Source organism: Protopterus annectens, chromosome 2.part2 (genome assembly GCF_019279795.1).
Source record: "Protopterus annectens isolate FY-2018-M chromosome 2.part2, PAN1.0, whole genome shotgun sequence".
In the NCBI taxonomy this organism is placed as follows: domain Eukaryota; kingdom Metazoa; phylum Chordata; order Ceratodontiformes; family Protopteridae; genus Protopterus; species Protopterus annectens.
In genome coordinates this window covers 1,109,850,871-1,109,864,297 of record NC_056730.1, presented here as the reverse complement: position 1 = coordinate 1,109,864,297, position 13,427 = coordinate 1,109,850,871, and the positions used below count along the sequence as shown (strand labels likewise).

Below are 13,427 nucleotides of genomic sequence, written 5' to 3'. Positions count from 1 at the left end.
ATCCTAAATAATCAAAATTGCAATTTAATGAAAAACTGGTAAAAAAACAAGAAGTGGAAAAGCACCAGGAGGACATCCAAAGATGAAGATCTGGGATAATGACCTCTAGGTACAGTGTGATAATCTACTTGGTGAGAAAGTGCACTTCAAACAGTAGCACAACCTACAAATCTTAGTACCGGTCTCTTGAGTCCTTTACCCTTTGGCTACTCTGCTCCTGTTTAGGATTCATCAAAAAAGGCTACCAAGTTAGCCCCTGTGCTGGGCCTCTTTCACATCCAAGTGACAGCTGCTGATGAAAACTAGGAGGTTCTCTTTCTCTCCAACATTAGTAGGCTGAGGTGTGGGGCTAAAGGCCAAGTAGTGGCAATACTAGACAATGTCATGCAATCACCCCACCCCAGGTGACAGAGTCAGCAGTAGTGGTGGTCATGATTCATGATTTGATAAGCGTAGTCCTACTTGTAAGGTATGCACTCTGTAAACATTGAAGAAGGTACTTTCTAAATGCTGAACATTACTGGAATGAGGCAAAATGGTGGCTCAATGGTAAACATCTCTGCCTCATAACTTCCAGGTTCTACTTTGACCTCCGGTCACAATCTGTGTATAGATTGTGCATTTTCCCCATATCCATATGCATTTTCTCTGAATTCCTCAGTTTCTTCTCATCTGCCAAAACACAGTCCAAAAAGTAAAACAAAGAAGTCCAATGCCCTCAGATAAAGAAGTTTAATGAAACATAGTGATTAATCAGATATGTAATAAAGTGCTCATATAATTCATCCATGTCCTTATGACCCAAGGCCATAGCTGAAAATGATAATGGACAGACCAATTTGCTTATCCAGGCAACAAATGAATAAATTACATTAACATGAAAGAATATGACAGCAAATGCAAAGAATGGGTTGCCATGAATAGGCTAAAGGATGCATACCCAGCCTAGTGTGGGGAGATAACACTGAATGAAAGAAGCCTAGAGTCTAAAGATACTAAGAATCACAAAACAGGACTTAAGGGGAAAAAACAAAAAAGATCATCCAAACTTTCTTTATTTAAATTCAAGATAGCAATCATACAGTCCTTCTTGAGGTATCTCTTATCTTTCAAATGAAAGAAAATAACTTACCTTAAGTCGTATTATCTCCATAGAGTTACCCACTTTATCTTCTATGTTTTTCTCCCACAAAAGACTCTGAAAACACACAAATAATAAACTAAGTAGAATATGAGCAAGGTCCCCTCTGATTCATCTTTTATATATTCATTCATTTTGTGTTAGCTATCATGTCAACCCGTTCAGGGTCCTTAGGGAGTGAGAGCTTATCTTAGAGAATGCCATCCTACTACAAGATGTGCATGCATCATATATACACACACACACGACTACAGTCACAAAGTTGGACATGTGGTGACTGATTTTACTCTCTCTAGTGAACAGCCGACTACTTGGAGGAGATAAAAGATGTATTTCTACCAAGCCTAAGTCTACACCCAGAAATGTGCCTTCTGGACATATGGGTCTATAACCATTCCCTACTCTAGAAACAGCTGGAGGAAGAAAAAAGTTTTCCTACCTACAGGCCTAAGTGCATGTCCGTTAATTTGTCTTCTGGACATACTATTTGAGGCTCATTAATTTGCTTACAGCATACCTTTAGTGAGAGAAAACTGTACTCACTGAAACCCTACGTAGGATGCACAGGGAAGAAATGCAGTCTATGCGAAAAAGACACTCTAGGAGAGAACCAAGCTCTGTAAAGGCAGCAGCACTAATTACTGTAATACTCACCTTTTTTTCCAGTGAAGTACAAATGCACATCATGTGCTTCAAGTGCATTTTCAAACCGTGATAACATATTCTGCTTTTCATTTCTAGTATCATCCCAAGTGTGGTCATCAGACTTCAATGCAACTTAAAATACAATAAAGCATCCTAATGCAATGACAACATCAAAGCCTTTTATTCAAGTGTAGAATGATGCTCTGGTTTAAAAAAAAAAAAATCTAAAAATTGTCTGGTAATTAGAGATCACAGCTTAATGTACAACTTACCTGGATGAATAAATTGAGTGCCTCTTCAATGACACTTCCTGGAATTTCCAAGGTGACTGTTAAAATACTCTGCGATAAACAGAAAACTGCCATTAATGCTCCATTCTGCACTTAGGATAACTGTACCATCTAACCACATTTTGAGCTAGACTGCAGAACCAACACTTTTTTTAAGTCTTATAAAATGCTGTGGCATGTTACAGTAAATAAACACCTGAACAGGGACTATTTACATAATAAAATAATACTGCACTGTGGACAAAAAGGCTCATTCAAACAACCTTAGGATGTCAACCTGCCACTGTACTTTTCTTTCCATCTCTAATGCTACTCTTCTGTTTTCACATACTTCAGTGGCAGAGTAACAAGTGTTGGAAATAATCACAAAGTGAATTAACTGAATTCAAACTTCTAATAATGTGAAAATAACATCCTCTCATGTATCTACATATTTTTCAGACTAGTATGGGTACTGAAATGCAGCATCACTATGCTTTTTTACCCAGAACTTTCAATGACTGAACAAAACATTAGAAATGTATGCAACTGTCTGCTTTAATAAATCAAACATTAAATGTGAGTTATGCGTGGGTCTCTGGGTACAAGTCTCAGCAATATTTTCCAATTTGGGGCATACAGCTACGTACATAAAACTACATTTGAGCATTGACTTGCTGTTAAATCTCCACTACACTAAAGCCAATTTTTATTTCATTTAGCATGCTTCAGTTCAACAGCACAGTTATTGACTGACTGGCTAGTCACCACATCACAAGGAAAACATTATAAAAAAGAAGTTATGTACTCACCATAACGTTCCATCTGAGTAGGTACTTCATTTGTCTGCAACCTGTGGGTATCGGATCCGACCTCGGATCCGAGCCGGCAGCTTTCCAAGCTCCAAGATCCGTGCCCCTAACTCCTCCCCCTACCCATAATCCCCTGCTACCAACCATATTACCTCAGATCGTTTTTTTGCCTCACCAAACCTGATAACACAAAATCAACTCTAAAGGTGATCAGAAAATCCCGAAAGGTTCGGGGGATGGCAGGGGGGGTCGGTTGCAGACAAATGAAGTACCTACTCAGATGGAACGTTATGGTGAGTACATAACTTCTTTATCTGAAGTAGTTACTTCATTTGCTCTGCAACCTGTGGGACAGAGTCCCCAGCTACCTTATAGGAACCTGGGTGGTCCTCACGGAAGGATATTCCGAACCACCGCGGAGCCAAAAGAAGCCCTACTCCTCGAAATCACATCTAGTTTGTAATGAGAAATGAACGTATGAGAAGAGGACCAAGTAGCTGCTGAACATATGTCGTCCACTGGAACTCTAGACCAAAAAGCTGTTGAGGTGGCTACAGATCTTGTAGAATGAGCACGGATACCAACCAGGGTTGGCTTGCCAGACGAAATGTACCCCCGAATAATACACTGACAGATCCAATTTGCTACAGTCACTTTGGAAATGGCTTTGCCCATGGCTGATTTTGCATGAGAGACAAACAACTGGTCCAACTTGCGAAACTCTCTAGTCCTGTGCAAGTAGAAATGCAGCTGTTTGTGCACATCCAATTTGTGCAATGTGTATTCTTCTTTGTTCTGAAATTTTGGAAAAAACACTGGTAGATTTATTGATTGATTTATATTTGCTTCTGAAGCAACCTTAGGCAAGAAAGACGGGTTGGTCCTGAGGGACACTCTATCCTTGTGAAAGATAAGGTAAGGAGGTTTCATACACAAAGCTTGTAGCTCTGAAACCCTTTTGGCCGAAGTAATAGCCACTAAGAAGGCCGTTTTCCATAACAAGAACTTCAACGGAACCGAGGCCGCCGGTTCGAAAGGTGGACTCGTCAAGGCTTGCAAGACTAGAGTGAGATCCCATGGGGGAACCACAGACTTTACAGGTGGTTTTAAAAAAAAAGATGCCTTGTAAGAAAGTTTTGCACAACTTTGTAGATGCTAAGGAACCTATGCAGTCACCCACATGAAAATGGGAGATGGCCGCCAATTGCACATTAACCATAGAAGCACTTGCTCCCTGCCGAAAAATCAACGAGAGGAAGTCCAGAATGGTCGGAATAGGGACAGTAAATGGGTACAAGCCCTTGTTTTTGGCCCAAACGGAAAAACGTTTCCATTTACTGTTGTAAAGTTTTCTGGTAGGCGGCTTATGAGCCACAACCAGAATGGCCTTAACGGGAGATGACAGACAGGGAGTCCTAGTCATTATTGGAACTGGATCAGCCAAGCTGGCAAGCTTGAGGTTGACCAGGTTCGGGGTTGGGCAACCCGCGGGATGCGAGATCTGGTCTGGACTGGGATCCAGAATCCATGGAGGAGCCACACTGTGAGATCGCAGAAAAGGGAACCAGATCTGTCGAGGCCAGAATGGGGCTATGAGGATAACTCTGCTCCCCAACCGACAGGCTTTCTGAATGAATTTCATCATGAGCGGGAGGGGGGGATAAGCATAGAGGAGCCCGGGAGGCCAAGCATGGACTAGAGCATCTCTGGGGGTCTCCCCTCTGGGGGGAATTATTGCAAAGTACTCGCTGCATTTTGTGTTTAAAGGAGAAGCAAAAAGATCACAGCGAGGCCGACACCATTTGTGGAAGATCTGCTTCGCAACAGATGGATTCAGAGACCACTCGTACGGAGTGAGAAGCACCCGACTTAGCTTGTCCGCTAATATGTTGGACCGTCCCGGAATGTGCGTTGCTACCAGAAAGCGGTTGGTGGAGATCGCCCATTCCCAAACTCTCATGGCCTCTCGACACAGGGGATAAGATCTGGTTCCTCCCTGTTTGTTTATATACCAGACTACTGACATGTCTGTCTGGATCGCAATAGTCCCCAGGGGAAGAAGGTCGTGGAGAGCTTGCAATGCCAAAAGCACCGCCCTCATCTCTGGGACATTGATATGCAATGCGGTCTCTAGGGAAGTCCACGTGCCTTGAACGGATCTGCCTGAACAATGCCCCCCCCACCCGAGGCGAGAAGCGTCCGTGGTCAACGTGGCTTCGACCGGGGAAATCACAAAAGGCCTCCCTTCTCTGAGTTCCCGCGCATGTAACCACCAAAGAAGGGAGTCCGTGCAAACTCTGCTCAGCGGTATCGGCGTGTTTAAGGGGTGGAACGAGAGGGACCATTGGACTTGAAGGGTCCATTGTAATATTCGCATTCGCAGATGGGCATGGAGGGAGAGACTGATCGCTGCTGACATAGACCCCAGTGCCCTCAGGACTAACTCTGCTGGAGGAGCAGGACTCCTAAGAAGGGCTAACATCTGATATGACAAGCTGTTCAGTCTGACTGACGTTAGAGTAGCTCAGGAGATTCGAGTATCCAACCTGGCCCCTATGAATTCCAGGGCTTGAGTGGGGCACAGGCAGGACTTTTGCCGGTTCACTGAAATGCCTAGGTTGTGGGCTAGAGTCAGTGCGTAATCTCTCGCCACACAGAGCTGATGCCTGTTGGTCGTGGTAAGGAGCCAGTCGTCTAGGTATGGGAAGACCTGAATGCCCTGAAGTCTCAGGTGGGCTGCAACCACTGCCATGACCTTGGTGAACACTCTGGGGGCTGAGGTGAGGCCGAATGGAAGAACCCTGAATTGATAATGACTGGCTCCGAGCTGGAAGAGGAGAAACCTCCTGGATCATCTGTCCATCAAGATGTGGTAGTATGCATCCTTGAGGTCTATGGAGCACATCCAGTCGTTCTCCCGCAGAAGGGGGAGAATTGATTGGAGAGTGACCATCCGGAACTTTTCCTTGGGTATGAACAGGTTCAGAGCGGAAAGGTCTAAGATGGGTTTGAGGTCCCCTGTTTTCTTTGGCACCAAAAAGAACCTTGAGTAATAACCCAATCCGGACTGATCTGGGGGGACGGGCTGGATGGCTCTTTTTCTTAGCAGCTTCAAAATCTCCGAAGCCGCTGCCTCCCACTGATCGGGTGGGACATCGGGGAGGCATCTGGTTTTGGGGGGGGAAGATTTAGGAATGGAATGGAATAACCTCTGGATATGATACAGATCACCCATCGATCCGTTGTAAGGGACTCCCAGTTTGACAGGTGCTCCGTCAACCGCCCCCCGACTGCCTCCAGAGAGGGACAGTCGGGCAAGCCCTCAGGGCTGTTGCGCGGGTCTGTCTGAGAAAGGTTCTCTAGACCCGAAATTACACAGCCCCCCTTCTGCCTCTGGGCCGGCATCCACCTTGTCCTCCTCTGCCTCTAGAGGACGAGTGGTCCGCAGCTGGATGGGATTGCTGAGACTTGCGGAACCACAGCTTCTTTTGTCCCCTCTGATTCCTGGAGAAGGATCTTTGGGGACTAGAGAAGCGGACTCTGACGGCAGACAGCGTCTTCCCGTCCTTTTCGCTTTGGACCAGCGTATCGCGAACGGTCTTGCCGAAAAGAGCAGAACCGAAGGGGGCGTTCACGAAGGACGCCTTGAAGGGATCCGCGAAGTCGCAAAGACGGAGCCAGGTGTGACGTCATAAGACGACCCCTGCTCCGCTAGCTCTAGCGGCTCCCTCCGTAGCATGGGAGAGGAGCTGCATAGACGTATTAGAGATGGATTTCAGAGTGGCCATTCGCGTCGCAAACACATTCTTGTCTCCGACCAACATGGACTCCGGGGGGGGGGCTGCAGCGTATTCCTTGATCAAGTCTCGCTGTAGCCTGATGGTATGTGCCATATAGTTCAGCGCCCTTATGGAAAAGGTCGCTGAAGCAAACATCCACTTCCCAATCCGGTCCAACGCTCGAGATTCTTTATCTGGCGGATGGACCAAAGAACTCTCCTGAGCGAGTTCTTTATTGGTGGCCGCCGCCACCAACATGGCATCAACAGGGGTTCCTTTGGCCCATGACTGTTTATCTGTGGGGGGGCTGAGGACTTTATCGGGACGCCTAGGAATTGGCTCCACGGTGTCGGGCTCCTTCAACGCCCTGGTGGTAATTAAGTCCACCAGGGGGGCGGCCTGAGGGGACACCCAGGAGGTAAATGGGCCTGCCTCAAATGCCTCCAGGAACACGGATTCATCAAGGGAAGGTTTTTGGGCAGACCACCCCCCTCTAATATGCAACATTTCCATGATGTCTCCCAAAGGAGACATCTTCAGGGGGTGACCTTGGGGAACCCTCCCTATCATCTAAGTCTGTGTCGGTGGTAACGGACTCGGGGGAGTCCAGGTGCCTCCTTTTACACCGACGTTTCCGAGGAACCTCCTCGGTGGGGCTAAACGAAGAGGGCTCGTCCACGGGTTGTTGTTCCTCCGCGGGAACCAGCTGGAGGGCTTGGGCAGGCTGTCCCGATGGTCGGATGATGGAAGACAGACGCTCATACAGTGGGGGTACGGGTGGATCCAAAGCCCGAATCGGGGACCTGGAGGACCTCGACAGAACCCTCTCCACTATCTCAAAAGCCATAGGAGAACCGCCCTCGCCAGCCTCTGAGAGCAATCTCCTTGGCTCCGAGGAAGGGATCGGGGTCGGAGCCGATGCAGTCGGCGCCAAGAGAGAGGTGCGCTCCGAAGCCAACAGCTCCGAAGACACAGCAACTCCCTCGGATCCGACGCTCAGCCCTCGGCCCAGAGAGCTCGGATCCGACAAGCTCGAGGGCATAGTCGGCTTCGAAGTGACCAGCGCTATCGGCGCCGACAAATCCCTGGGTCCGAAGGGGCCCGGATCCGATGACTCCGAGATCCAAAAACGAGTCGGAGAAGGAGTGATCGGGGTAAACATGGGGGCCGCACTCCCCCCCACAGGGGGGGGAGGCAAGAGCATCCCCATCTGCATTTGGGTCTGCAAGAACCGACGCATATCCACTTCGGAGATGCTTCTTGTTGAGCTGGAAGAGGTAGTCGAGGCGGGCCGGGAGGGCCGCCTCGATGACCTCGAGGGAGACCAATCCTCCTCCTCCGGCTCCGGCGAGAAACTAGGCGAACGGAGCCGAGAGGAGGAGGATCCGGAGATCCTCGAAGGAGACTTGGCTGCTTTAGCTGGCAGAGCCAAGGGTTGAGATTCAGCCTGCCTTTTATGGGACTTATGTCCCTCCTTATCCTTGTGCCTCTTCTCTCTAGCAGAAGAGGCACTAGTTTCCTCAGAGCTCAAACCCGAAGAGGGAGGTTGAGTCCTGGGTTGAGCTAAAGGAACAGAAGGCGCCGGGGCCGCCGAGGCAGCTGGAGCCCGAACGGGAGAGGAAGAAGAAGCTGACTCCTGGGGGAGCTTTCCTGCCAGGATCAGCTTGTTCCTCCTATCCCGAAGTGCCCGGGGGTTAAAGGCTGCACAGATCTGGCAGGCCTCTGATAGATGGGCTGCCCCCAGGCACAAAACGCACTGAGTGTGGCCATCAGCTGGGGAAAGCTTGTGGCCACACTCAGTACATTTAGAAAAAATGGTCTTAGGCCCTTCCGACATCCTAGCACTCACACACACACCCAAACGCTAAGGGGGGAGGGGGAGTGAATAAAGAAAAACTAACTAACTACACCAAAGAACTAAACTAGCACAAAGGGAATCGAAAAAGGGCTAAGACCACACACACAAAGATTATAAATTCCAGAAAAAGGTTATAAACCACCAACGATCTCACCCAGCCAGGAGCTCTTCAAAAGGAAAGCTTCTTCAGCCGCGGCAAAAAACGATCTGAGGTAATATGGTTGGTAGCAGGGGATTATGGGTAGGGGGAGATTGGAAAGCTGCCGGCTCGGATCTGAGGTCGGATCCGATACCCAAAGGTTGCAGAGCAAATAAAGTAACTACTTCAGATCATTATTTTTTACTAAGGAGGTTAGTCGTTATTCACTCCACAATGGCACATTGTTAGCAGGATTCACCGGCAAAACTGTATGAATGTGGCAGCAGAAATGTAAAGAATGCTTTTTGAAGAGCATTAATTACTTTCCATAATCACAAATATAAATTTTAAAAAGAAAAATAAGAAAAAAAAAGAATGGTGTCTGGTATGCTGAATGGCTACAAGTCTAACTTTCTTAAGAGATGTGTGATTGTTAGGTTTCAGTTTCTAGAAGCAGAACATTTAGAATTTTAACTTAGATGTTGCTTTTAGTTGATATAAAGGACAAGTCTAACAGAATGCTGGCTCTACTTTGTTTACTACAGTTTGCTGACCAGCAATGCCAAAGTAAGGAAGTCCTGCTTTCAGTGTAGTCCCAGGGAGAAAATCTCCAAACATACAAAATAATTAAATACTCCTCTACTTTTGATGCATTCCATGTTGACCATCAAACCCACCCCTCATAACTGACCACAGAACCTATGTGCTTCGCAGGGTGAGAGCACTTTGGCCCAATCAATACCAGGGGTGAAATGCTGAGCAAATATGTTGCAGGAGCGATCATCCATGTATTACAAGATGAGATTTTTTTTTTTGTTAAGCCTTATCATCCCCTAGCATTCCAGTAGCATCCAAAGGTCAGGCATACAATTGGCCTACACAACATGAGATGGAATTAGCAGTCCTACTCCCTCTTGCAGACAGCCTCCTGTGTGAGCCCCAGTATTCACCAAGGATTCAACCACGGACAACATGCTTATACACGAACTCCCTTCCCTTCTCCCCCAAACAATGGGGGATCAAGCTTACACCTTGCCATTCCTCTTGACCCCTGTGCCATCTCCAACATGCACCCAATCCACTAATCAAAGTTGGGCTGCAGTCAGGAATTTATCTCTTTGGGCCAATGCTGTTGACCTAACATCAAAATAATTGCAGAAAAGAGTATAATATTGAAGGGCAGCACAAGGGTGCAGTGTTTAACATTGTCATTTCACAGTAAGAGGTTCGCCAGTTCAGTTCGATTCTCGGCTGGGTTGCCTTCTGCGCAGAGTCTGCATGTCTACCCTGTGTTCACGTGGGTTTCCTCCAGGTGCTCCAGTTTCCTCCCACATTCCAAAGACATGCATCTGCAGTGTTTCTCCCCAGCCTCCGCTGAAAATAGGCTTTGTCCTAGTCAGACTTTCCTGGTCAACAAATGTTAAATAAATAAATCAATAAATAAAAATTATACATAAGAACCAGAAAGCAAAGAGGAGTATCCACTGATGCATACATAAGTAGTAACTACACAAGAAGACTAGCATTCAGGTCAGTTCATTTGCAGTCCTGATAAATCTATGTACAATAAACACTAATTTACATATACGGGATGCCTAATGATTCATCCTAAAATAACTTCTGAGTATGAAGAGTTACAAAATGGCCACTTAATGAGAATCATGTTAACTATACCTCTCCCTGCAGGAGATAAAACAATAAATGATGAAAACAGTCAGTAAATCAAAATAATCTGTTTTAAGTTCAGTCCCTGGCTAAAGATTTTTCTATCTGGATATCATCTAAGAAATAATCTTAGAGACAAAGTAAAAAAAAAAGGGAAGAGGAGAAAGTCGGGTTGGACAAGGACTCAGCAGAGATTCATAGAGAAGCGGACTAGTATATGATGCAGATGGAAAAAGAAGTTATGTAGTCCCCACAACATTCCATCTGTGTTGTCCATTTTCATTCTTTCTCAACTTGTGGGTTTGAGCCGATCCTCCAATCCGACTTGGTCACTTTTTACAGCTCGTGGCTACTGCAAACTATTGAGCTCCCCCATACCCATAATGATATAATCCCCCTCCATACCTCAGATCTTGTTTGCTGCTTTCTACTGCTAAACAGCAATGCAAGAAATGATTATATGAGGAAACCACTATCTGGAGCTCAAAAGGAGAAACTATGGCTCCCACAGTATCTTCCCATTCTTCCAGAAGTCATAAACAAAACAGGTAGGGGAGTTGAGGAAGAATGAAAATGGACAACACAGATGGAATATTATGCTGAGTACATAACTTCTTTATCTGATGTTATCAATTTTCAAACTTTCTTCAACATGTGGGACGGAGTCCCCAGCTACATGAATCCTGGGTGGACTCTAAGAAAGGATAACTCAGTACTGTTAAGCTGAATGCTGCTCTTCCCCTAGAGACCAGATCAACTTTGTAAAGAGTAATAAAAGTATGAGGATCAGTCCAAGTAGCTGCAGCACAAATATCGCCCATGGAATACCTAGACAGAAATACTGAAGAGGTTGCCATGGATCTAGTTGAATGAGCCCTCAAGGGTTTCAGCAGGGATAAACCCAATTTGTTATAAACAAAGGAAATGCAATCAGTTAGCTACTCAGCTAAAGTAATTTTGGTAGCAAGCTTTCCCAATCTTGATTCTGTAAAGGAGACGAATAATTGATCTGATTTTCTAAATTCTGTGCAGATACAAATGTAATTGTCTGTGAGCATCCAACAAATGTAAAATGTATTTCCCTTTGTTGGAGAAATTTGGGAAGAAGACTGGAAGGTTGATAGATTAATTCATGTTGGATCCTAATATCACCTTAGGAAGATAAGATGGATTGGTTCATAAGGACACACTATCTTTATGAAAAATCAAATAAGGAGGTTTAGAAGATATGGTTTGTAGTTCTGAAACTCTCCTAGGTGATGTAATGGCTACCAAAAATATAATTTCAAATTAAAAACTTTAATTCACATTTTGCAGCTGGTACAAATGTTGACTGAGTCCAGGCATGTAACACTTCATTCAAATCCCGTGGTGGAGTAGGATCTTTAAAGGAAGGTTTTATTTAAAAGGTTCCTTTTATAAATGCCTTACACTGTTGTAATGAAGCTAAGGTAGAACTGTCAACTCCAACATGAAAATTAGAAATAGCAGGTAACTGCACTTCAATGGTTGATGAACTACCCTCTTCATTAAAAATAGTAGCCAAAATTCAAGAACTGTGGGTACTGGTGCTAGAAAGGGATCAATGTTTTTCTGTCGTGCCAAAAAAAATCTTTTGCATTTACTTTTGCAAATCTTCCAACTGGAAGCTTTGTGAGAAGATTAAATAATGTGATGAACAGAAGAGGAGAGTTTGGGCTGTTGAGCTATCAATGGAACTGGTGAAACAATGTGGTCAACTTTAGGCCCAGAATGTCTGGGTGAATCATGTCTGTTGGGTGAGACAGAAGGTCTGGAATTGGATCCAGGACCCAAGGGGGATGAACTAAGTGAGGCCAAAAAAAGGGAAGCAAATCTGATGAGGCCATTAAGGGGCAATGAAGATTACTGTGTTATTCAATTGAGATGTTTTCTGAAGACAATTGGGGATCAGAGGAGTTGGAGGGTAAGCATAGAGGAGACTGGGGGGGGGCAACTGTGGAGGACAGCGTCTCTCAGTGACTACTTGGGGATCAGAGGAGTTGGAGGGTAAGTATAGAGGAGACCAGGGGGCCAATTGTGAAGGACAGCATCTCTCGGTGACTCCCTCGGTGGGGGGGGGGGGGTCAGGGCAAAAAAACTGCTGCATTTGTTGTTGAGGCTAGATGCAAAGACATCACAGCACAGCTGGCCCAACTGACAGAATACCTTCTCTGCAATTTTCTTGTAGAGAGACCACTCGTGAAGCAAGAGGATGGATCTGCTCCACTTGTCTGCTATCATGCTGGATTTCCCCGGAATGTACAGAAATCAATTTGATGAGATTGGCCATTGCCACACTCTCAGAGCTTCTCAACATAAGATGTAAGATCTGGTTCCTCCTTGTTTGCTGATGTACCAGACTACTGACATTGTATATCTGAATCACAAAATTCCCTGAAGAGAAAGATTCTTGGAAAGCCTGCAACACTAGGAGAACTGTTCTCATTTCTAGGACACTGATATGCATGTTGGCCTCTTATGGTGTCCAGGTGCCTTGGACTGTCTTTCCCAATAAGTGCCTTTCGCATGCCTGAGTTTTTTTCATTTGGGAGGACAAATGCTGGTACACGATTGACCACTGAGTCACCAGGGTCCATTGAAGGATTCTTATATGGTATCTTGCCAATGGAACAAGAATTATGGCAGCAGACATCAACCCTAAAGCCTGAAGAATCAGTTGGGCTGACACTGAGGAATTTTGAATTATCTTTTGGACTTGAAATCAGGAAGGGAAGGGAGGAAGTCACTGATACAGTGTTGAACAAGGATCCTATGAATGCTAGCATTTGAGTTGGTTCTAGTCGAGATTTGTTGAGAATGACTGTACTGCCTATGTGAGAGTAAAACTGGAGTACATAATCTCTCACTTTGATTAGTAGATGCCTGGTTGGAGTGGTTATGAGCCAGTTGTCCAGGTAAGGAAACACTCGGAATCCATTCAGCCTCAAGTGAGCTACTACAACTACAGCCATGCATTTCGTGAACACCCTGGGTGCTGTGGTTAAGCCAAAGGGTAATTCTCTGAATTGGTAATGACTGTCTCCCAACCAGAAGAATAGATATCTCCTGGATTGCCTGTTTATTGTTATGTGAAAGTA

General features: G+C 45.5%; 1 protein-coding gene across 2 annotated transcripts in view; it reads right to left on the bottom strand.

The window, feature by feature from the left end:
• Positions 1 to 13,427, bottom strand: part of CBWD3 (COBW domain containing 3) — a 950,215-nt gene that overhangs the window by 108,120 nt on the left and 828,668 nt on the right. For both annotated transcript variants that reach the window (XM_044064329.1, XM_044064328.1), the window contains 2 exons: positions 2,059 to 2,127; positions 1,133 to 1,198 (listed from right to left, as the gene is read on the bottom strand). In XM_044064329.1, the coding sequence (XP_043920264.1) occupies positions 1,133 to 1,198; positions 2,059 to 2,127 (135 nt within the window). The remainder of the gene's footprint in view (positions 1 to 1,132; positions 1,199 to 2,058; positions 2,128 to 13,427) is intronic.